Source organism: Pristiophorus japonicus, chromosome 27 (assembly GCF_044704955.1).
Source record: "Pristiophorus japonicus isolate sPriJap1 chromosome 27, sPriJap1.hap1, whole genome shotgun sequence".
Lineage (NCBI taxonomy): Eukaryota > Metazoa > Chordata > Chondrichthyes > Pristiophoridae > Pristiophorus > Pristiophorus japonicus.
In genome coordinates this window covers 996,885-1,021,228 of record NC_092003.1, presented here as the reverse complement: position 1 = coordinate 1,021,228, position 24,344 = coordinate 996,885, and the positions used below count along the sequence as shown (strand labels likewise).

The window sequence follows — 24,344 nt, the reverse complement described above, 5'->3', positions numbered from 1 at the left end:
ATGGCCAGAGTCGATGTAACTTTTCGCACTCCTGCCTGCCCCAAACACAGGTCCCAAAGCAACTCGCCAGATTTGGGCTGGGGCAGCCTAGTGACCCCCTTTGTGAGGGGCACACATTGTCCCCCAGTGTGTGGCCTGTCCAGTGGGGGTGACATTTCCTTCCTGCTTTAACCCGGATCGATTGCATCGGACACACCCCTTCCCTTGGGATCCCCAGCGACTCCCAACAGAGCAACATCCACGACATGACACGGAGCAACAGCCACATTCAGAACAGCTTTAACTTTATTCACAATTATAAGCTCACAAAATTTAAAAGTACTTGTATTCCCAATGAGCAAAACGTCAGTTAGATTTGTGGTGAAATTCTTGTAGTTTGTTCTATCGAGAGCCTCTCCGTGGGTCAACATTTTCCGTGATTCTTTATGTTAATATCTCGACCAGACTTCCTGCAAGTGAACACAGAAGGTTAACTTTAACCGTCCATCATATTGTGGTTAACGTTTCTCTCTCCCCCACCGCCCCGAGTGTTCACCCACTTTCCAACAGGAGTCACTCGTGGAAATCAGGGCTGTAATTACAGAGTGCTCACAGGTTGGTCGAGCTGTTGAGTTGGGCGGGGCTTAGCCAGTCACGTGATCATTCACAGAGACTCAATAAAACCCCGGCCAGTTGGGTTCGGGGGATCCACGATGGGGCAGGTGGTTGTGAGCCTGGTGGTTGAACCGGTGGTGTGATTGTCAAAGACCCCATGAAGCAGATGCTTTACAAGGGCCATGTGCAATGGCTGATCTTCAGTTCCTCGGTAAAGGGGCACCCCAGTTTTCTGGTTGTGAACCCCCTGCTGGCTTGGCTGCTTCAATCAATCCTCAATTTGTTTCCTTAAATTAATTCTCATCCTCAATGTGTGGCTTCTGACTGGTGCACAGAATACATCGGATTACACGGGATATACAGACCATTGGGCCCAACCAGTCCGTGCCTGGGTTTCTGCTCCACTCGATCCTCCTCCCGTCTTTCCTCATTTAACTCTATCAGTAAAACTCTCTATCCCTCTCTCCCCCGTGTGTTTATCCAGCCTCCCCTTAAATACATCGATACTATTCACCTCAACCCCTCCCTGTGGCAGCGAGTTCCACATTCTCACCGCTCTCTGGGTAAAGAAGTTTCTCCTGAATTCCCCGTTGGGTTTATCAGTGACTGTCTGATATTGGTGGCCCCCAGTTCTGCTCTCCCCCACAAGGGGGAACATTCTGTATGCACTCCCTTTCATCATTTTAAAGACCTCTATTAGGTCACCCCTCAGCCTTCTTTTTTCAAGAGAAAAGAGACCCAGCCTGTTCATCCTTTCCTGATATGTATACCCTCGCATTTCTGGTATCATCCTTGTAAATCCTCTCTGCACCCTCTCCAGTGCCTCGATATCCATTTTATAATATAGCAACCAGAACTGTACGCAGTGCTCCCAGTGTGGTCTAACCCAGGTATATGGAGACCAGAACTGTGCACAGTGCTCCCAGTGTGGTCTAACCCAGGTATATGGTGACCAGAACTGTGCACAGTGCTCCCAGTGTGGTCTAACCCAGGTATATGGTGACCAGAACTGTGCACGGTGCTCCCAGTGTGGTCTAACCCAGGTATATGGAGACCAGAACTGTGCACGGTGCTCCCAGTGTGGTCTAACCCAGGTATATGGAGACCAGAACTGTGCACAGTGCTCCAAGTGTGGTCTAACCCAGGTATATGGTGACCAGAACTGTGCACAGTGCTCCCAGTGTGGTCTAACCCAGGTATATGGAGACCAGAACTGTGCACAGTGCTCCAAGTGTGGTCTAACCCAGGTATATGGAGACCAGAACTGTGCACAGTGCTCCAAGTGTGGTCTAACCCAGGTATATGGAGACCAGAACTGTGCACAGTGCTCCCAGTGTGGTCTAACCCAGGTATATGGAGACCAGAACTGTGCACAGTGCTCCCAGTGTGGTCTAACTCAGGTATATGGAGACCAGAACTGTGCACAGTGCTCCAAGTGTGGTCTAACCCAGGTATATGGAGACCAGAACTGTGCACAGTGCTCCCAGTGTGGTCTAACCCAGGTATATGGAGACCAGAACTGTGCACAGTGCTCCCAGTGTGGTCTAACTGAGGTTCGATGCAGGTTTAGCATAACTTCCCTACTTTTCAGTTCTACGGGCCCAAGTTTCCACATGATTTGCGCCTGATTTTTAGGAGCAACTGATGGAGAACGGACTATCTTAGAAATCGCAATTCTCCACATTTTATTTTCTGCAGTTCTAGTCAGGTAGAACAGTTCTACTTTGGAACAGAATTTTTTCTTCAAAAGGGGGCGTCTCCGGCCACTGACGCCTGATTTGAAAGTTTCCACAGTGAAAACGTTCTCCAAACTAAGTTAGAATGGAGCAAGTGAAGATATTTGTAGAACTGAGAAAACCTGTTCTACACATTAAAAAATCAGGCGCAGGTTACAAATTAGGCGTCCAGAACGAGGGAGGGGGGAGGGGAACTCATTAAATTCTACAATAAATCCTTATTTATACTTCTACAAATATTATACAAATAAATCCAACCTGAATAAACATTTATAAGCAAAGAAAAGATTAAATAAACCATCTTCCTACCTGTGTGAAAGTGCTTCAGGCAGGCCTTTCGGGACTGAAGGCTGAACGGGCCGGCCCGAGACTTCGGGCAGGGCCCGTCCCCAGCACCAGATTTACAGGTAGGTGGCGTTGGGTTGGGTCGGGGAGGTTCGGTTCAGGTCGGGGGGGGGAGAGAGGGAGAGAGAGGGGGGGGGAGAGAGAGGGGGGGGAGGGGGGGAGAGAGAGGGAGAGAGAGGGAGAGAGAGGGGGGGAGAGAGAGGGGGGAGGGAGAGAGAGGGGGGAGAGGGAGGGAGAGAGAGGAGGGGGAGAGAGAGGGAGAGAGAGGGGGGGAGAGGGGGAGAGAGGGAGAGAGAGGGGGGAGGGGGGGGAGAGAGAGGGAGAGAGAAGGGGGGAGAGGAAAGAGAGGGAGGGAGAGAGAGGGGGGAGAGGGAGGGAGAGAGAGGGGGAGGGAGAGAGAGGGGGGGGAGAGAGAGGGAGAGAGAGGGAGAGAGAGGGGGGGAGAGAGAGGGGGGAGGGAGAGAGAGGGGGGAGAGGGAGGGAGAGAGAGGAGGGGGAGAGAGAGGGAGAGAGAGGGAGAGAGAGAGGGGGGGAGAGAGAGGGGGGAGGGAGAGAGAGGGGGAGAGGGAGAGGGAGGGGGGGAGAGAGAGGGGGGAGGGAGAGAGAGGAGGGGGGGAGAGAGAGGAGGGGGGGAGAGAGAGGGGGAGAGGGAGAGAGAGGGGGGGAGAGAGAGGAGGGGGGGGAGAGAGGGGGGGGAGAGAGAGGGGGAGAGGGAGAGAGAGGGGGGGAGGGAGAGGGGGGGAGGGAGAGAGAGAGGGGGGAGGGAGAGAGAGGGGGGAGGGAGAGAGAGGGGGGGAGGGGGAGAGAGAGGGGGGGAGGGGGAGAGAGAGGGGGGAGGGGGGGAGGTCAGGTCGGATCCAGTCCGGGAGTGGGTGTCGGGTCGGGTCCAGTCGGGGGGGGGAGCGGGTGTCGGGTCTGGTTGGGGGGGGGGGGGGAGCGGGTGTCGGGTCTGGTTGGGGGGGGGGGGGGCGGGTCGGGGGGCGGGAGCGCGGGTCGGGTCGGGGGGGGGGGGGGTCGGGTCGGGTCGGGTCCAGTCGGGGGGGGGGGGGGAGCGGGTGTCGGGTCCAGTCGGGGGGGGGGGGGAGCGGGTGTCGGGTCTGGTCGGCGGGGGGGCGGTGGCGGAGTTGGCCGTGGGAGGAGCCCCAGTGAGGCCATTGGGCCAGGGCTAGGGGGCTGCGTGCTCCGGGCCCCTCCCACACAGTTCGGTGCCTGGAGCTACTGCACATGCGCACTGACTGTAGCGCGCATGTGCAGGGGTCCCGGCACTGTTTTCAGCGCCGGGACCTGGCTCCGCCCCCTACAGCTCCTGCTGCGCTGCGCCGAGGGCCAGAGGACCTGCAGGGAGGTGGAGAATACCGAGGTTTTTTTTAGGCGCACTTTGTGGCGCGAAAAATGTGCGTCCAGGTCGGGACTGCGCCGTTCTAGGCGCGTGTGGAAACTTGGGCCCAATATCTCTAGAAATAAACCCGAGTGTTTGGTTTGCTTTTTATGGCCTTGCTAACCTGTGTCACAACGTTTAGTGATTTGAGTGTGTGCAGCCGAGATCCCTTTGCTCCTCTGCCCCACCCAGACTCACACCCTCCCAGTAATGCGAGCCCCCTGTTCTTCCCACCAAAATGTAATACCTCACAGTTATCTGTGTTGAACTTCATTTGCTAATGATACACAATAACCTGTGTCTTCTGATGTCTGTGGGCCGTGAAGATACTGACTGCAGGCTAGAGTTGTCATGCTCTAAATCTGCCCCTCTCGGGTGGATGTAAAAGATCCCGGGGCCACTATTGGAAGAAGAGCAGGGGACTTCTCCCCGGTGTCCTGGGGCCAATATTTATCCCTCGACCAACATCACTAAAACAGATGATCTGGGTCATTCTCACATCGCTGTGCGTGGGAGCTTGCTGTGCGCAAATTGGCGTTTCCCACATTACAACAGTGAGCGCACTCCAAAAGTATTTCATTGGCCGGTGGTCATGAAAGGCGCTATATAAATGCAAGTCTTTCTTCATTTCCCGGCTGGCCGGCGGATGAGCCGGTAAGCACTGAGAGACTTCAGTACCGCCCCTCCGACAGTGCGGCGCTCCCTCGGTACTGCCCCTCCGACAGTGTGGCGCTCCCTCATTACTGCCCCTCCGACAGTGCGGCACTCCCTCAGTACTGCCCCTCCGACAGTGCGGCACTCCCTCAGTACTGCCCCTCCGACAGTGCGGCACTCCCTCAGTACTGCCCCTCTGACAGTGCGGCACTCCCTCAGTACTGCCCCTCCGACAGTGCGGCACTCCCTCAGTACTGCCCCTCCGACAGTACGGCACTCCCTCAGTACTGCCCCTCCCACAGTGCGGCACTCCCTCAGTACTGCCACTCCGACAGTGCGGCACTCCCTCAGTACTGCCCCTCCGACAGTGCGGCACTCCCTCAGTACTGCCCCTCCGACAGTGCGGCACTCCCTCAGTACTGCCCCTCCGACAGTGCGGCACTCCCTCAGTACCGCCCCTCCAACATGCGTTGGCTTAAACTGGAGAGAGCCTAATTGCGGAGAGATGTTCCTCGAACGTGTTAGCTTCCTGTGCACAAGTGGCTTTGCTGATTAATCAGAATACGGAGATAAAGAGGCTCACATTTTTTCCTTGCAGAGGTCACAGCGATTCTTGTAAGTCTGTCCGTCTGTCCCACAGACTGGGCGTAATTCCCGCACACAGATCGTGGTGTAGTCGCAGTCCGCCTAAAGAGAGCAGAGAAACAAGGTGAACCGAGTTTCTTTATCAACCCCCAGCGCCCCTGCTTTACGCTCGCGTGGAATTCTGAACTCGGCTGCTCACCGGCCAAGAGAAATTGTGAATACTCGCAGCCCTCGAAAATTCTGAAAGAGATAAAAAACCACAGAGCATTACTGAGGGGACAGGCCACTTCTCGATAACTGTTTCATGAGCAGGCCACTTTAATGGCTCAGTTAACCGCTAAAAGAAGGGGTTGACTTATGAGGAAAAGTTGAGCAGGTGGGGCCTGTACACATTGGAGTTTAGAAGAATGAGAGGTGATCTTATTGAAACATATAAGATTATGAGGGGGCTGGACAGGGTAGATGCAGAGAGGATGTTACCCCTCGTGGGGGAATCTAGAACTAGGGGGCATAGTCTCAGAATAAGGGGCCGCCCATTTAAAACTGAGATGAGGAGGAATTTCTTCTCTCAGAGGGTTGTAAATCTGTGGAATTCCCTGCCCCAGAGAGCTGTGGAGGCTGGGACATTGAATATATTTAAGGTGGAGATAGACAGATTTTTGAGCGATAAGGGAGTGAAGGGTTATGGGGAGCGGGCGGGGAAGTGGAGCTGAGTCCATGATCGGATCAGCCATGATCGTATTAAATGGCGGAGCAGGCTCGAGGGGCCGAATGGCCGACTCCTGCTCCTATTTCTTACGTTATGTTCACATCCCAGGAATGAATAAATAATAAATAAGTTCCTGTCGCTCAATACCGGAGTGAATTCCCACACTGAGAATACAAAGGGAGCAAGGCTTTCAGAAGGAATGTTGCAGTTGGATGGACTGATATTTAATCACTCTCTTGTTTAAGGCGATGCCTTGAGAGGCGAGGCACACCCAAGGGAGACATTGCAAACTGGGGTGACTGATGGGTGCAGCTTTACCAGGCCCCTGATGACCCCACTGCTAACTGCACTGTCTCTCTGGCACTGCACAGGTGGGGGTAGGAATCACACCTTCAGTCCCCGATCTGTGCGGAGCCCACTGAGATCAGTCGGGACTGTGGTCTCGGGGTGCTGACACTGTCCTTGGGCAAGTGAGGGCAAAAAACCCAAAACTAGCAACCCCCTCCTGATGGAAACACTTCAGACAAGAGCTCGACTGTGCTCCGTCCGTGATCCAATAACCTGGTTACTCTGTTACCCCTGGTGTCCCCCCAGGATCTGTCCTTGGCCCCCTCCTATTCCCCATCTACATGCTGCCCCTTGGCGACATCATCCGGAAACACAGCATCAGTTCCCACATGTACGCTGATAACAGCCAGCTCTACCTCATCACCACCTCTCTCCACCCCTCCTCGCTCTCTAAATTGTCAGTCTGCCTGTCCCACATCCAGTTCTGGATCAGCAGAAATTTTCTCCGGTTGAATATTGGGAAGACCAAAGCCATTGTTTTCGGTCCCCGCCACAAACTCCATTCCCCAGCCACTGACTCCATCCCTCTCCCCAACTCCTGTCTGAGGCTGAACCAGACTGTTCACAACCTGGGTGTCAGATCTGACCCTGAAATGAGCTTTCAACCACATATCCACAGCATAACTAAACCCGGCTATTTCCCCCTCCGTAACATCCTCCGTCTCCTCCCCTGCCTCAGCTCATCCGCTGCTGAAACCCTCATCCATGCCTTTATTACCTCCAGACTTGACTATTCAACGCACTCCTGGCCGGCCTCCCACATTCTACCCGACGTAAAGTAGAGGTGATCCAAAACTCAGCTGCCCCGTGTCCTAACTCACACCCAGTCCCGCTCACCCATCACCCCCTGTGCTCACTGACCCCGTGTCCTAACTCGCACCGTCCCGCTCACCCATCACCCCCTGTGCTCACTGACCCCGTGTCCTAACTCGCACCCAGTCCCGCTCACCCATCACCCCCTGTGCTCACTGACCCCGTGTCCTAACTCACACCCAGTCCCGCTCACCCATCACCCCCTGTGCTCACTGCCCCGTGTCCTAACTCGCACCGTCCCGCTCACCCATCACCCCCTGTGCTCACTGACCCCGTGTCCTAACTCACACCCAGTCCCGCTCACCCATCACCTCCTGTGCTCACTGACCCGTGTCCTAACTCACACCCAGTCCCGCTCACCCATCACCCCCTGTGCTCACTGCCCCGTGTCCTAACTCGCACCGAGTCCCGCTCACCCATCACCCCCTGTGCTCACTGCCCCGTGTCCTAACTCACACCCAGTCCCACTCACCCATCACCCCCTGTGCTCACTGCCCCCATGTCCTAACTCACACCCAGTCCCACTCACCCATCACCCCTTGTGCTCACTGCCCCGTGTCCTAACTCACACCCAGTCCCACTCACCCATCACCCCCTGTGCTCACTGACCCGTGTCCTAACTCGCACCAAGTCCCGCTCACCCATCACCCCCTGTGCTCACTGACCCGTGTCCTAACTCGCACCAAGTCCCGCTCACCCATCACCCCCTGTGCTCACTGACCGTGTCCTAACTCACACCCAGTCCCGCTCACCCATCACCCCCTGTGCTCGCTGCCCCGTGTCCTAACTCACACCGAGTCCCGCTCACCCATCACCCCCTGTGTTTGCTGCCCCGTGTCCTAACTCGCACCAAATCCCGCTCACCCATCACCCCCTGTGCTCACTGCCCCGTGTCCTAACTCGCACCCAGTCCCGCTCACCCATCACCCCCTGTGCTCGCTGACCTACATTGGCTCCCGGTTAAGCAACGCCTCGATTTTAAAATTATCATCCTTGTTTACAAATCCCTCCATGGCCCTCGCCCCTCCCTATCTCTGTAACCTCCTCCAAACCCACAACCCCCCGAGATGTCTGCACTCCTCTAATTCTGCCCTCCTGACCATCCCTGATTATAATCGCTCCACCATCGGTGGCCGTGCCTTCTGTTGCCTGGGCCCCAAGCTCTGGAACTCCCTCCCTAAACCTCTCCGCCTCTCTCCTCCTTCAAGACGCTCCTTAAAACCCACCTCTGAGACCCAGCTTTTGGTCGCCTGCGCTAATTTCTCCTTACGCGGCTTGGTGTCAAATCTTCCGTCTCATAAGACTGCTGTGAAGCACCTTGGCACGTTTCACTACGTTAAAGGCGCTATATAAAGACAGATTGTTGTTCAGCCTGGACTGCTGCTCCTCTGTGACAATGGTGAGTGAGGCAATGCCCGTAGGGAATGGCCAGAACTGTCCCGCTGCATCCCTGGCTGTGGTGGGGAGGTCAGACTCCTGCGACAGTCTCACACGCTCGGAAGCAGAGAGCAGCAAGTCCGTGCTAAGGAGGTAGAACGCTAGTCACCGCGGCACAAGTGGGGACTGGAACTCGCCCCACTCTCGAGGCTCACACACTCCTTCTCTCCGGCCTCCGCCGCGCCCTATAGTTCCCAGGTCTCACTCACCCTGCGGGCAATAGCAGCAAATGCAAAGCTGCCACCCCTCATTATATTCTCCGTATGTTGGCTGAGGCAGTGCCCTCCGCAGTCCAATAACTCATCAATGTACCAGTCAAGGGGTTAGCAAGTCCCATCACTCACTCCCAGGGCAGGGACAGCACGGGGTTAGATACAGAGTAAAGCTCCCTTTACACTGTCCCATCAAACATTCCCAGGGCAGATACAGGGGGTTAGATACAGAGTAAAGCTCCCTCTACACTGTCCCATCAAACACTCCCAGGGCAGATACAGGGGGTTAGATACAGAGTAAAGCTCCCTCTACACTGTCCCATCAAACACTCCCAGGGCAGGGACAGCACGGGGTTAGATACAGAGTAAAGCTCCCTTTACACTGTCCCATCAAACATTCCCAGGGCAGATACAGGGGGTTAGATACAGAGTAAAGCTCCCTCTACACTGTCCCATCAAACACTCCCAGGGCAGATACAGGGGGTTAGATACAGAGTAAAGCTCCCTCTACACTGTCCCATCAAACACTCCCAGGGCAGGGACAGCACGGGGTTAGATACAGAGTAAAGCTCCCTTTACACTGTCCCATCAAACATTCCCAGGGCAGGTACAGGTGGTTAGATACAGAGTAAAGTCCCCTCTACACTGTCCCCTCAAACACTCCCAGGGCAGGTACAGGGGGTTAGATACAGAGTAAAGCTCCCTCTGCACTGTCCCATCAAACACTCCCAGGGCAGGTACAGCACGAGGTTAGATACAGAGTAAAGCTCCCTCTACACTGTCCCATCAAACACTCCCAGGGCAGGTACAGGGGGTTAGATACAGAGTAAAGTTCCCTCTACACTGTCCCATCAAACACTCCCAGGGCAGGTACAGGGGGTTAGATACAGAGTAAAGCTCCCTCTACACTGTCCCATCAAACACTCCCAGGGCAGGTACAGGGGGTTAGATACAGAGTAAAGCTCCCTCTACACTGTCCCCATCAAACACTCCCAGGGCAGGGACAGCACGGGGTTAGATACAGAGTAAAGTCCCCTCTACACTGTCCCATCAAACACTCCCAGGGCAGGGACAGCACGGGGTTAGATACAGAGTAAAGTCCCCTCTGCACTGTCCCATCAAACACTCCCAGGGCAGGCACAGGGGGTTAGATACAGAGTAAAGCTCCCTCTACACTGTCCCATCAAACACTCCCAGGACAGGTACAGCACGGGGTTAGATACAGAGTAAAGCTCCCTCTACACTGTCCCATCAAACACTCCCAGGGCAGGTACAGCACAGGTTAGATACAGAGTAAAGCTCCCTCGACACTGTCCCATCAAACACTCCCAGGGCAGGTACAGCACGGGGTTAGATACAGAGTAAAGCTCCCTCTACACTGTCCCATGAAACACTCCCAGGGCAGGTACAGGGGGTTAGATACAGAGTAAAGCTCCCTTTACACTGTCCCATCAAACACTCCCAGGGCAGGTACAGGGGGTTAGATACAGAGTAAAGCTCCCTCTACACTGTCCCATCAAACACTCCCAGGACAGGTACAGCACGGGGTTAGATACAGAGTAAAGTTCCCTTTACACTGTCCCAATCAAACACTCCCAGGGCAGGTACAGGGGGTTAGATACAGAGTAAAGCTCCCTCGATACTGTCCCATCAAACACTCCCAGGGCAGGTACAGGGGGTTAGATACAGAGTAAAGCTCCCTCTACACTGTCCCATCAAACACTCCCAGGGCAGGTACAGGGGGTTAGATACAGAGTAAAGCTCCCTCTATACTGTCCCATCAAACACTCCCAGGTCAGGTACAGGGGGTTAGATACAGAGTAAAGCTCCCTCTACACTGTCCCATCAAACACTCCCAGCGTAGGTAGAGCACGGGGTTAGATACAGAGTAAAGCTCCCTCTACACTGTCCCATCAAACACTCCCAGGGCAGGTACAGGGGGTTAGATACAGAGTAAAGCTCCCTCTACACTGTCCCATCAAACACTCCCAGGGCAGGTACAGGGGGTTAGATACAGAGTAAAGCTCCCTCTATACTGTCCCATCAAACACTCCCAGGACAGGTACAGCACGGGGTTAGATACAGAGTAAAGCTCCCTCTACACTGTCCCATCAAACACTCCCAGCGTTGGTAGAGCACGGGGTTAGATACAGAGTAAAGCTCCCTCTACACTGTCCCATCAAACACTCCCAGGGCAGGTACAGGGGGTTAGATACAGAGTAAAGCTCCCTCTACACTGTCCCATCAAACACTCCCAGGGCAGGTACAGCACGGGGTTAGATACAGAGTAAAGCTCCCTCTACACTGTCCCATCAAACACTCCCAGCGTAGGTAGAGCACGGGGTTAGATACAGAGTAAAGCTCCCTCTACACTGTCCCATCACACACTCCCAGCGTAGGTGGAGCACGGGGTTAGATACAGAGTAAAGATCGCTCTCAATACTGAACCAACATGTCTCAGCCCCGAACCGCAGCAGACTTCACACTGCCTCTCTTCTCAGTCCTGGCTGCACTGGTGTGGCAGTTTCCAATTCTAACTCAAGCCATCCTCTGGCTTCCTAATCTGACCCTGTCCACTCGGAAATGGATGTAGACTGACAGGTCATCTCACATCGGACTCTGATTGCCAGCTGAAACTGAAGACTTTCATCCCGTCAACCTATGTTGGAATTGGATATTAACCATTCTTTGTATTGTGTTCCTGATCTTTCTCTAGCAGAACTTGTCACAATATCTTCACACATATAGACAAAGTCGTTACCCCTGTGCTCGCTGACCTGCATTGGCTTCCGGTCTGGCAACGCCTCGATTTCAAAATTCTCATTCTGGTGGTCAAATCCTTCCATGGCCTCTTCCCTATCTCTGTAACCTCCTCCAGCCCCTACACCCCTCCCTATCTCTGTAACCCCCTCCAGCCCCTACACCCCTCCCTATCTCTGTAACCTCCTCCAGCCCCTACACCCCTCCCTATCTCTGTAACCCCCTCCAGCCCTCCCTATCTCTGTAACCTCCTCCAGCCCCTACACCCCTCCCTATCTCTGTAACCCCCTCCAGCCCGCTACATCCCTCCCTATCTCTGTAACCTCCTCCAGCCCCTACACCCCTCCCTATCTCTGTAACCCCCTCCAGCCCCAACACCCCACCCTATCTCGGTAACCCCCTCCAGCCCCTACACCTCTCCCTATCTCTGTAATCTCCTCCAGCCTCTACACCTCTCCCTATCTCTGAAACCTCCTCCAGCCTCTACACCCCTCCCTATCTCAGTAATCTCCTCCAGCCTCTACACCCCTCCCTATATCTGTAACCCCCTCCAGCCCCCTACACCCCTCCCTATCTCTGTAACCCCCTCCAGCCCTCCCTATCTCTGTAACCTCCTCCAGCCCCTACACCCCTCCCTATCTCTGTAACCCCCTCCAGCCCCCTACACCCCTCCCTATCTCTGTAACCTCCTCCAGCCCCTACACCCCTCCCTATCTCTGTAACCCCCTCCAGCCCCAACACCCCTCCCTATCTCGGTAACCCCCTCCAGCCCCTACCTATCTCTGTAACCCCCTCCAGCCCCTACACCTCTCCCTATCTCTGTAATCTCCTCCAGCCTCTACACCCCTCCCTATCTCTGTAACCTCCTCCAGCCTCTATACCCCTCCCTATCTCTGTAACCCCCTCCAGCCCTCCCTATCTCTGTAACCTCCTCCAGCCCCTACACCCCTCCCTATCTCTGTAACCCCCTCCAGCCCCCTACACCCCTCCCTATCTCTGTAACCTCCTCCAGCCCCTACAGCCCTCCCTATCTCTGTAACCCCCTCCAGCCCCAACACCCCTCCCTATCTCGGTAACCCCCTCCAGCCCCTACCTATCTCTGTAACCTCCTCCAGCCCCTACACCCCTCCCTATCTCTGTAATCTCCTCCAGCCCCTACACCCCTCCCTATCTCTGTAACCCCCTCCAGCCCCAACACCCCTCCCTATCTCTGTAACCCCCTCCAGCTCCTACACCTCTCCCTATCTCTGTAATCTCCTCCAGCCTCTACACCCCTCCCTATCTCTGTAATCTCCTCCAGCCTCTACACCTCTCCCTATCTCTGAAACCTCCTCCAGCCTCTACACCCCTCCCTATCTCAGTAATCTCCTCCAACCTCTACACCCCTCCCTATATCTGTAACCCCCTCCAGCCCCCTACACCCCTCCCTATCTCTGTAACCTCCTCCAGCCCCTACACCCCTCCCTATCTCTGTAACCCCCTCCAGCCCTCCCTATCTCTGTAACCTCCTCCAGCCCCTACACCCCTCCCTATCTCTGTAACCCCCTCCAGCCCCCTACACCCCTCTCTATCTCTGTAACCTCCTCCAGCCCCTACACCCCTCCCTATCTCTGTAACCCCCTCCAGCCCCAACACCCCTCCCTATCTCGGTAACCCCCTCCAGCCCCTACCTATCTCTGTAACCTCCTCCAGCCCCTACACCCCTCCCTATCTCTGTAATCTCCTCCAGCCCCTACACCCCTCCCTATCTCTGTAACCCCCTCCAGCCCCAACACCCCTCCCTATCTCTGTAACCCCCTCCAGCTCCTACACCTCTCCCTATCTCTGTAATCTCCTCCAGCCTCTACACCCCTCCCTATCTCTGTAACCTCCTCCAGCCTCTACACCCCTCCCTATCTCTGTAATCTCCTCCAGCCTCTACACCCCTCCCTATCTCTGTAAACTCCTCCAGCCCCTACACCCCTCCCTATCTCTGTAACCTCCTCCAACCTCTACACCCCTCCCTATCTCTGTAACCTCTTCCAGCCCTACACCCCTCCCTATCTCTGTAACCTCCTCCAACCCCTACACCTCTCCCTATCTCTGTAACCTCCTCCAGCCCCTACACCCCTCCCTATCTCTGTAACCTCCTCCAGCCCCTACACCCCTCCCTATCTCTGTAATTTTGTTTGATAATCGCTCCTGTGAAGCACCTTGGGACGTTTACTACGTTAGAGATGCTATATAAATACAAGTTGTTGTTAGATGATGGTTTGGGTACAAGGCTGTTCTCTAATGCTCTGTATCACCCAGATCCCCCACCCACCAAACTCCCCTCCCCCCAATTTTTTTTTATAAAGAACATTCACGCAACTGCAACACAAAAGATTTGGTGATGGTTCTCTGAAGAAGTGTCTTTCACCATTGCAGGACGCCCAAAGCGCTTTACAGACAATGAAGTACTTTTTTTTTGACGTGGGGTCACTGTTGTCATGCAAGATGTGCGGCAGCCAATTTATGCACAACAAGCTCCCACAAACCACAATGAGATAAGTGACCAGATCATCTGGGTTGGAACCCGAGAAGGTTCTCGGGTTGATTCCCCAGTCCATCCAGGTGAAATAACCCCAACCATGGCAGTGCACACGGGAAGTCAAGACCAAGTATACACGTGAAGTGAAGTGGGTTTAGGGGGTGGGGGGTTTATTGTAACAGGGCGCGCACTTCTACATTAGTCCCTCTATGTAGCTCGGGTGCTAGAATTGGCCTCAGAGCCCCTGGGGTACCGAGGGGAGGGGCTAGGGGCAAAAATCCCGATTGCTATCCACCGATCCCTGCTGGAAGGTGTGTGGGATCTGAGCGGGGACCAAGCCTGGTGTCTCGGAACCTCCCATGGCTCCCGGTGCAGCAACCCCACCCCCCAAGATCAAACCAATTAAGCAACGGCAGGAAGGTTTTTACTCGCCCACTGAAAGAAAAAGCACGAGGAAGGCGCTGAGTGATGGCCCGAGGATCTTCATTGTGAAGCTGAAGGATGTGAGCTGGCCAGTTTGATTACTGGACTGTTCACGGAGTCACAAACCCATTGTTCTCCTCTTTGTGACCTCAACCAGCACCTCCAGACACTCTGGCTCCCTCCACACATCAGTTAGCCGAACATCTGTCATTGGGAAAATACTGGAGTCCGTTATTAAGGAAGCAGTAGCGGGACATTTGGAAAAGCATAATACATTCAAGCAGAGTCAGCATGGTTTTGTGAAAGGGAAATCATGTTTGACAAATTTGCTGGAGTTCTTTGAGGATGTAATGAGCAGGGTGGATCGGGGAACCAGTGGATGTGGTGTATTTGGATTTCCAGAAGGCATTCGATAAGGTGCCACATAAAAGGTTACTGCACAAGATAAAAGTTCACGGGGTTGGGGCAATATATTAGCATGGATAGAGGATTGGCTAACCAAAAACAGAGAGTCGGGATAAATGGGTCATTTTCTGGTTGGCAAACAGTGACTAGTGGGGTGCCACAGGGATCGGTGCTGGGGCCTCAACTATTTACAATCTATATTAATGACTTGGATGAAGGGACCGAGTGTAATGTAGCCAAGTTTGCTGATGATACAAAGATGGCTGGGAAAGCAAGTTGTGAGGGGGACACAAAAAATCTGCAAAGGGATATAGGCAGGCTAAGTGAGTGGGCAAAAAATTTGGCAGATGGAGTAGAATGTGAGGTTATCCACTTTGGCAGGAAAAATAAAGCAAATTATTATTTAAATGGAGAAAAATTACAAAATGCTGCAGTACAGAGGGACCTGGGGGTACTTGTGCATGAAATACAAAAGGTTACTATGCAGGTACAGCAAGTGATCAGGAAGGCAAATGGAATGTTGGCCTTTATTGCAAGGGGGATAGAGTATAAAAGCAGAGAAGTCCTGCTTCAACTGCACAGGATATTGGTGAGGTCACACCTGGAGTACTGCGTACAGTTTTAGTCTCCTTATTTAAGGAGGGATTTACTTGCATTGGAGGCTGTTCAGAGAAGGTTCACTCGGTTGATTCCCGAGATGAGGGGTTGACTTATGAAGAAAGGCTGAGTAGATTGGGCCTCTACTCATTGCAGTTCAGAAGAATGAGAGGTGATCTTATGATACTGAGGGGGCTCAACAAGGTTGATGCAGAGAGGATGTTTCCCGTCATGGGGAAATCTAGAACTAGGGGGTATAGTTTCAGAATAGGGGCCGCCCATTTGAACTGAGATGAGGAATTTCTTCTCTCAATCTGTGGAATTCTCTGCCCCCGAGAGCTGTGGAGGCTGGGTCATTGAATATATTTAAGACGGAGATAGACAGATTTTTGAGCGATAAGGGACTGAAAGATTATGGGGAGTGGGCGGGGAAGTGGAGCTGAGTCCATAATCAGATCAGCCATGATGGTATTAAATGGTGGAGCAGGCTCGAGGGGCCGAATGGCTGACTCCTGCTCCTATTTCATATGTTCTTCATGTTTAAGCTTATAAAGAGTTTAGAAGCTCCGCTTCAGTCATGGTTTAGGACACATTCTGACCAGCTCTGTAAAGACTTGTTTTCTCTCACCTTCCATCTTGTGCTCCCTCGTTACCACCTCGCACCATTTACCTCATCACAATCCTTCTGAAACTTGACGAGTTTGTTCCGGTCATTCCTCAACCCCGGAGAAATAGGGGGAGAAATTGTAGGTGTGTTAGACATAATTTTCCCAGGGTCTCCAGATTCAGGAATCGTGCCTGTGGATTGGACAATTGTAAATGCCATGCTATTACTTAATAAGGGACAGGGAGAGAAAAACCAGGTGACTACAGACCTGGCAGTCCCAAAGCAGTTGTGGACAAATCACTGGAAACTACCATCTTGCATTTATATAGTGCTTTGCATGACCACTGGACGTCTCAAAGCACTGTAGAGCCAATTAAATACTTTTGGAGTGTGGTCACTGTTGTAATGTGGTAAACTCAGCAGGCAATTTGCGCACAGCAAGCTCCCACACACAGCGATGTGACAATGACCCAGATAATGTTTTTGTTATGTTGATTGAGGAATAAATATTGGCCCAAGACACCGAGGATAACTCCCCTGCTCTTCTTCGAAATAGTGCCATGGGATCTTTTACATCCACCTGTGCACACGGGGCCTCAGTTTAACATCTCATCCGACAGTGCGGCACTCCCTCAGAACCGCCCCTCCGACAGTACGGCGCTCCCTCAGTACCGCCCCTCCGACAGTGCGACGCTCCCTCAGTACTGCCCCTCCGACAGTGCGGCGCTCCCTCAGCACCGTCCCTCCGACAGTGCGGTGCTCCCTCAGTACCGCCCCTCCGACAGTGCGGCGCTCCCTCAGTACCGCCCCTCCGACAGTGCGGTGCTCCCTCAGTACCGCCCCTCCGCCAGTGCGGCGCTCCCTCAGTACCGCCCCTCCGACAGTGCGGCACTCCCTCAGTACTGCCCCTCCGCCAGTGCGGCGCTCCCTCAGTACCGCCCCTCCGACAGTGCGGCGCTCCCTCAGTACCGCCTCTCCGACAGTGCGGCGCTCCCTCCGTACCGCCCCTCCGACAGTGCGGCGCTCCCTCAGTACCGCCCCTCCGACAGTGCGGCGCTCCCTCAGTACCGCCCCTCCGACAGTGCGGCGTTCCCTCAGTACCGCCCCTCCGACAGTGCGGCACTCCCTCAGTACTGCCCCAGCAATGTAGCACTCCCTCAGTGCTGCCCCTCCGAGAATGGGGCGCCCCCTCCGACAGTGCGGCGCTCCCTCAGTACCGCCCCTCCGACAGTGCGGCGCTCCCTCAGTACCGCCCCTCCGACGGTGCGGCGCTCCCTCAGTACTGCCCCAGCAATGTAGCACTCCTTCAGTGTTGCCCCTCCAACAGTGCGGCACTCCCTCAGTACTGCCCCAGCAATGTAGCACTCTCTCAGTGCTGCCCCTCTGAGAGTGGGGCGCCCCCTCCAACAGTGCAGCGCTCCCTCAGTACTGCCTCTCCGACAGTGTGGCGCTCCCTCAGTACTGCCCCTCCGTCAGTGCGGCGCTCCCTCAGTACTGCCCCTCCGACAGTGCGGCGCTCCCTCAGTACTGCCCCTCCGACAGTGCGGCGCTCCCTCAGTACTGCCCCTCCGACAGTGAGGCGCTCCCTCGGTACTGCCCCTCCGACAGTGCGGCGCTCCCTCAGTACTGCCCCTGCGACAGTGCGGTGCTCCCTCGGTACTGCCCCTCCGACAGTGCGGCGTTCCTTCAGTACTGCCCCTCCGACAGTGCGGCGCTCCCTCGGTACTGCCCCTCCGACAGTGCGGCGCTCCCTCGGTACTGCCCCTCCGACAGTGCGGAGCTCCCTCAGTACCGCCCCTCCGACACTGCGGCGCTCCCTCAGTACTGCCCCTCCGACAGTGCGGCGCTCCCTCGGTACTGCACCTCCGACAGCGCGGCGCTCCCTCAGTACTGCCCCTCCGACAGTGCGGCGCTCCCTCAGTACTGCCCCTCCGACAGTGCGGCGCTCCCTCGGTACTGCCCCTCCGACAGTGCGGCGCTCCCTCAGTACTGCCCCTCTGACAGTGCGGCGCTCCCTCAGTACTGCCCCTCCGACAGTGCGGCGCTCCCTCGGTACTGCCCCTCCGACAGTGCGGCGCTCCCTCGGTACTGCCCCTCCGACAGTGCGGCGCTCCCTCAGTACTGCCCCTCCGACAGTGCGGCGCTCCCTCGGTACTGCCCCTCCGACAGCGTGGCGTTCCCTCAGCACTGCCCCTCCGACAGTGCGGCGCTCCCTCGGTACTGCCCCTCCGACAGCGTGGCGTTCCCTCAGCACTGCCCCTCCGACAGTGCGGCGCTCCCTCGGTACTGCCCCCTCCGACAGTGCGGCGTTCCCTCAGCACTGCACTGGAGTGTCAGCCTCAATTTCTGTGCTCAAGTCCCTGGAGCACTGCTTCCTGAGATCCTCAAGTTGACCTCGTCCCTTACTGCAAATGTTGGCCTCTATATTATGACTCAGAGCCCGTTGACCCACAGCTGACACCGAGAGGGATAGATTTTTGTCAGGTAAGGGTAGCAAAGGATATGGAGCAAGAGCGGGTCAATGGAGTTGGGGTACAGATTAGCCATGATCTGATAAGAGTGGCGATAGAGGCTCAAGGGGCTGAATGGTCTACCCTTGTTCCTGTGATGAGCAGCCAACAAAAGACTGTGTACAAACCCCAAAGCAAGGAAAGTGGCGGGGGGGGGAATAATGAGCGAGGATCACCGCTGGAGGCCACTGTCAGTTACCAAGCACTATGGAGGCTCAGATGTTGAGTATATTCAAGACAGAGGTCGATAGATTTTTGAGAACTATTGGGAGTCGAGGGATATGGGGATCGGGCGGGAAAGTGGAGTTGAGGTCGAAGGTCAGCCATGATCTCATTGAATGGTGGAGCAGGCTCGAGGGGCCGAATGGCCAACTCCTGCTCCCCAGCCCGGGGGGGAAACACCCTCCCTGCATCAACCATCGTCAAGCCCTGTAAGAATTGTGTGTGTTTCAATGGGATCCCCTCTCATTCTTCTAAACTCCAGAGAATACCGGCCCAGTCTCCTCAATCTCTCCTCATAGGACAATCCCCCCATCCCAGGAATCAGTCTGGTGAACCTTCGCTGCACTCCCTCTGTGGCAAGTATATCCTTCCTTAGGTAAGGAGACCCAAACTGTGCACAATACTCCAGGTGTGGTCTCACCAGGGCCCTGTATAATTGCAGTAATATCTTTACTCTTGTACTCAAATCCACGTGTAACAGAAGCTAACATACCATTTGCTTTGCTATTTGCAGGCTGTACCTGTCTGTTAATTTGTTGGGAGTTGGAAAGTGAGGATTAAGGAACAAAAACAAACATAGTACAAAATTTTATTCGACAATTATATAAAAAAAAAACACAAAACCCACAACCAGATGGTATGAATGAATTGAGAATTTACGGATGTGCCCTGGGAGTTAGTGTACAACAGTGGCGTTAAACAGGACACGAGGATTAAGGGTACAGCACAGAGAACGAGTTGTGGGGCTTCTGGATTTCAGCAACTCTTTGACAAAGACACAAAGCCCGACATCGTTAACAGGGCACCCGGGTTCCTGCCCCGGTGCTAATCTGGGGAGGGAGTCATTGGATGCAGACATTCACAGAGCCCAAAATCTTCCAGGGTGACACTCCCAGCTCCCAACGCCTGGTAATTTAAGCACGGCCTGTACTTTCGTGCCACCCGAGCCTGCCCTTGAAACAGGGAGGGGTAGGGCAACTCCTGTTCCAGCCACAGTCCAGGGCAGTCGGTTCCGTCTTCAGGAGAACCCAGGGGTTAGAGGGATATGGAGCCCGCTCGAAAGCTGCACAATCGGTGCCGATATCTCCGTTATAAATTCTGATGTCACTTCTAGAATGGAACCACCAAATGTAAAAATGTCAGGAGGCAACCGACGGTGGTGTTGCATCGCCCCCCCCCGGTGGTCACCGGCTGTCATTACCGCGTGACAAGTTTACATATAAATATCTGCAGGAATTTAGGGCAGAAAAAAAAAACATTCACGGAAAAGTGGAGCACAGATACGAGGTTTTTAAAAAATATATTACAGATACAATATACAGTATATCCTCAAACCCATCGGGATGTTATTTATTGAATTTAAAAAAAGCTCCTGTTATTTTTTTTTCCTGCTTGGACTTAACAGAAATAATTTTTTGTTTTTATTATATAAATAAGTTGTATTTAAGAGGCTGCAGGAGCCCTTACCGTATCACCTCGTCATTTAGCCAGTAAATAGCAGTGAGATTTAGCTTTGTAGACTTGTGCAGTCTGGCAGTGAGAGTCTGGGAGTTATTCACAGTATATAGAGACGCGTGTGTATTAAAAAAAAACATTTAAAAAGCTTTCTGCAATGTCCCTCGCGATGCGACAGCTGGGAAGGTTCAAACACGCACTCCCTTGCGTGATGGGTGCTTCCGGGAGGGGGAAGGTCAGAGAGAAGTGGTGGCGAGGGGAAGAGGGGAGAGGTCGGGGGTCAAAGGATGGTTCCCCCCCCACCCCTCCTCAGTGACAACAGCCTCCGCAGTGCGGGCTGCCCTGGGGGTGCGGGTGCTCCCCGTATTTGGTCCGCCGGCTCAGTATCTCGTAGGAGTAGTCATCGCCACAGCACCCCGACACACTGGGAGATGAATCGTCAATGTCGAACCTGCGGGGGAGAAAGGACTGTGGAAATATCAGAAAGAATTCACGATTAATAAGAATTTAGCTCAGGCTTGAGGTTAAACCGGTAGACTCAGTGCCTCTTGCACTGACCTCGGGCTGAAGGAGATAAGGATAAAAGCTGCAGAATAGTAAAGCCAAATTCAAAGGAGTCACCATGTGTAAGAGATAGTGTGTGAATAATGGATGTCAGTTAACAGGGTCCCTACAAACGCTAGTGAATGAACAACAGGTCAGTTGCAGCTATAACAGATGTGGCCAAATGGGAGGGTAAGTTTACCTTAGCAGAAACATGCTGTAGGAACAGCAGGGGTGGGAGGGGATGAAAAACGACCTAATGCGTCAAGGTATGGGACACACACACCAGTAACAAAGACACCGACATTGGTAATAACTCAGGGAGGAAAGACAGGGTTACAATAACAGAAGAATGTATATGTACAAAGTTGAAATGTCAGCAGAAACCGACACGTGTTTAACAGAGAGAAGAAAGGGTATAAGATTTGGAGGAAGTTAGCGAGAACTTCGGAGCAACACTCAACAGCAGGAACTTGGGATAGAATCCTTCAGCTGAAGTCAGACGGAGCTTGATCACCTCGGACCGAATCGGGTAACATAGGTTGTGAATCCTATATTCTGTAATCTATATAGGTTGTGAGTCCTATATTTTATAATCTATATAGGTTGTGAATCCTATACTCTGTAATCCATATAGATTGTGAGTCCTATATTCTGTAATCTATATAGGTTGTGAGTCCTATATTCTGTAATCCATATAGATTGTGAATCCTATACTCTGTAATCTATATAGGTTGTGAATCCTATACTCTGTAATCCATATAGGTTGTGAATCCTATACTCTAATCTATATAGGTTGTGAATCCTATACTCTAATCTATATAGGTTGTGAATCCTATATTCTGTAATCTATATAGGTTGTGAATCTTATACTCTGTAATCCATATAGGTTGTGAATCCTATACTCTGTAATCCATATAGGTTGTGAATCCTATATTCTGTAATCTATATAGGTTGTGAATCCTATACTCTGTAATCCATATAGGTTGTGAATCCTATACTCTGTAATCTATATAGGTTGTGAATCCTATATTCTGTAATCTATATAGGTTGTGAGTCCTATATTCTGTAATCTATATAAGTTGTGAATCCTATACTCTGTAATCCATATAGGTTGTGAATCCTATACTTTGTAATCCATATAGGTTGTGAGTCCTATACTCTGTAATCCATATAGGTTGTGAATCCTATACTCTGTAATCCATATAGATTGTGAGTCCTATATTCTGTAATCTATATAGGTTGTGAGTCCTATATTCTGTAATCCATATAGATTGTGAATCCTATACTCTGTAATCTATATAGGTTGTGAATCCTATATTCTGTAATCTATATAGGTTGTGAATCCTATACTCTGTAATCTATATAGGTTGTGAATCCTATACTCTGTAATCCATATAGGTTGTGAGTCCTATATTCTGTAATCTATATAGGTTGTGAATCCTATACTCTGTAATCCATATAGGTTGTGAATCCTATACTTTGTAATCCATATAGGTTGTGAATCCTATACTCTGTAATCCATATAGGTTGTGAATCCTATACTCTGTAATCCATATAGATTGTGAGTCCTATATTCTGTAATCTATATAGGTTGTGAGTCCTATATTATGTAGCAACTAATGAGCAGTGTTTGTTAAAGCATTTATTGAAGATATGTTGGCTTGTGAATCTAGTGTCATAATCTTTTGTTCAGGTTAAACTGAAACTTACTGTGGGAACCCTAAATGGAAAATTGCGAACCTATTTGTTTGATCTTTCGAACATCTAGCGAATTCGACGCAACAGGACGTAAGGGTCAAACAGAGCAAGCTGGTGGGTCACAGGAGTGTACCACAACTAACGGGGTGGGGGGCCCCCGGTCACAGCGATACCCGGGGACAGAATACCCCCCCCCCTATTGATACATCTCCATCCCAGCGACCCAACCCGTCAGCAAACAATCAGGAGCCCTGGCGCTCTCTCCTCGCCCCCCCCCCGCCCACCCTCCTCCTTCTCCCTTCTCCCTCCTCCCACCACCTCCCCCATCTCTCCCCCTCCCCACCTCGCCCCCTCCTTGTTCCTTTCCCCCCCCCCCCCCCCCACCACCACAAAGGCGCACTGACACAAACAGACCACAGTCCTGTTATCCATGATTATGGCACCGCCTGTTTTTTAAACTAACGATTTCTCAGGATGTGGACAATGCTGACAAATAATTGTATTTATATAGCGCCTTTCACGACCATCGGACGTCTCAAAGCGCTTTACTGTCAATGACGTCCTTTTTATTTGGAGTGTAGTCCCTGTTGTAATGTGGGAAATGCCAATTTGTGAACAGCAAGCTCCCACACACAGCGATGTGATAATGACCCAGATCATCTGTTTTAGTGATGTTGGTCGAGGGTTAAATATTGGCCCCAGGACACCGGGGAGAACTCCCCTGCTCTTCTTCCAATAGTGGCCCCGGGATCTTTTACATCCACCCGAGAGGGCAGACGGGGCCTCGGTTTAACGTCTCATCCGAAAGACGGCCCCTCCGACAGTGCGGCACTCCCTCAGTACTGCCCCTCCGACAGTGCGGCGCTCCCTCAGTACTGCCCCTCCGACAGTGCGGCGCTCCCTCAGTACTGCCCCTCCGACAGTGCGGCACTCCCTCAGTACCGCCCCTCCGACAGTGCGGCGCTCCCTCAGTACCGCCCCTCCGACAGTGCGGCACTCCCTCAGTACCGCCCCTCTGACAGTGCGGCACTCCCTCAGTACTGCCCCTCCGACAGTGCGGCTCTCCCTCAGCACCGTCCCTCCGACAGTGCGCTGCTCCCTCAGTACCGCCCCTCCGACAGTGCGGCACTCCCTCAGTACCGCCTCTCCGACAGTGCGGCTCTCCCTCAGTACTGCCTCTCCGACAGTGCGGCACTCCCTCAGTACTGCCTCTCCGACAGTGCGGCACTCCCTCAGTACTGCCTCTCCGACAGTGCGGCGCTCCCTCAGTACTGCCTCTCCGACAGTGCGGCGCTCCCTCAGTACTGCCCCTCCGACAGTGCGGCACTCCCTCAGTACTGCCCCTCCGACAGTGCGGCGCTCCCTCCGTACTGCCTCTCCGACAGTGCAGTACTCCCTCAGTACTGCCCCTCCGACAGTGCGGTGCTCCCTCAGTACTGCCCCTCCGACAGTGCGGCGCTCCCTCAGTACCGCCCCTCCGACAGTGCGGCGCTCCCTCAGTACCGCCCCTCCGACAGTGCAGCACTCCCTCAGTACCGCCCCTCCGACAGTGCAGAACTCCCTCAGTACTACCCCTCCGACAGTGCGGCGCTCTCTCAGTACTGCCCCTCCGACAGTGCGGCGCTCTCTCAGTCCCTGGAGTGGGACTTGAACCGACGAACGACTGACTTGGAGATGAGGGTGCTACAAGGCCACATTTCGTGCTCCCCCCTCTCTGCCCCGACAGCTGATGATATCAAGCACGAGACTGGAGTCAATGTCAGCCACAACAGGTGAGACAAAGGAAAGAAACTTGCAT

General features: G+C 53.4%; 1 protein-coding gene across 2 annotated transcripts in view; it reads right to left on the bottom strand.

The window, feature by feature from the left end:
* Positions 1 to 309: 309 nt before the first annotated feature.
* Positions 310 to 24,344, bottom strand: part of naa40 (N-alpha-acetyltransferase 40, NatD catalytic subunit) — a 37,240-nt gene continuing 13,205 nt past the window's right edge. The window contains exons 7-9 of one of the 2 annotated variants that reach the window (XM_070868074.1): positions 5,492 to 5,532; positions 5,291 to 5,394; positions 310 to 449 (exon numbers count right to left, since the gene is read on the bottom strand). In XM_070868074.1, the coding sequence (XP_070724175.1) occupies positions 5,309 to 5,394; positions 5,492 to 5,532 (127 nt within the window). In that variant the 3' untranslated portion in view covers positions 310 to 449; positions 5,291 to 5,308. Of the gene's footprint in view, positions 450 to 5,290; positions 5,395 to 5,491; positions 5,533 to 19,422; positions 20,754 to 24,344 lie in introns of those variants that run through there. The other variant, XM_070868073.1, reaches the window with a different exon arrangement.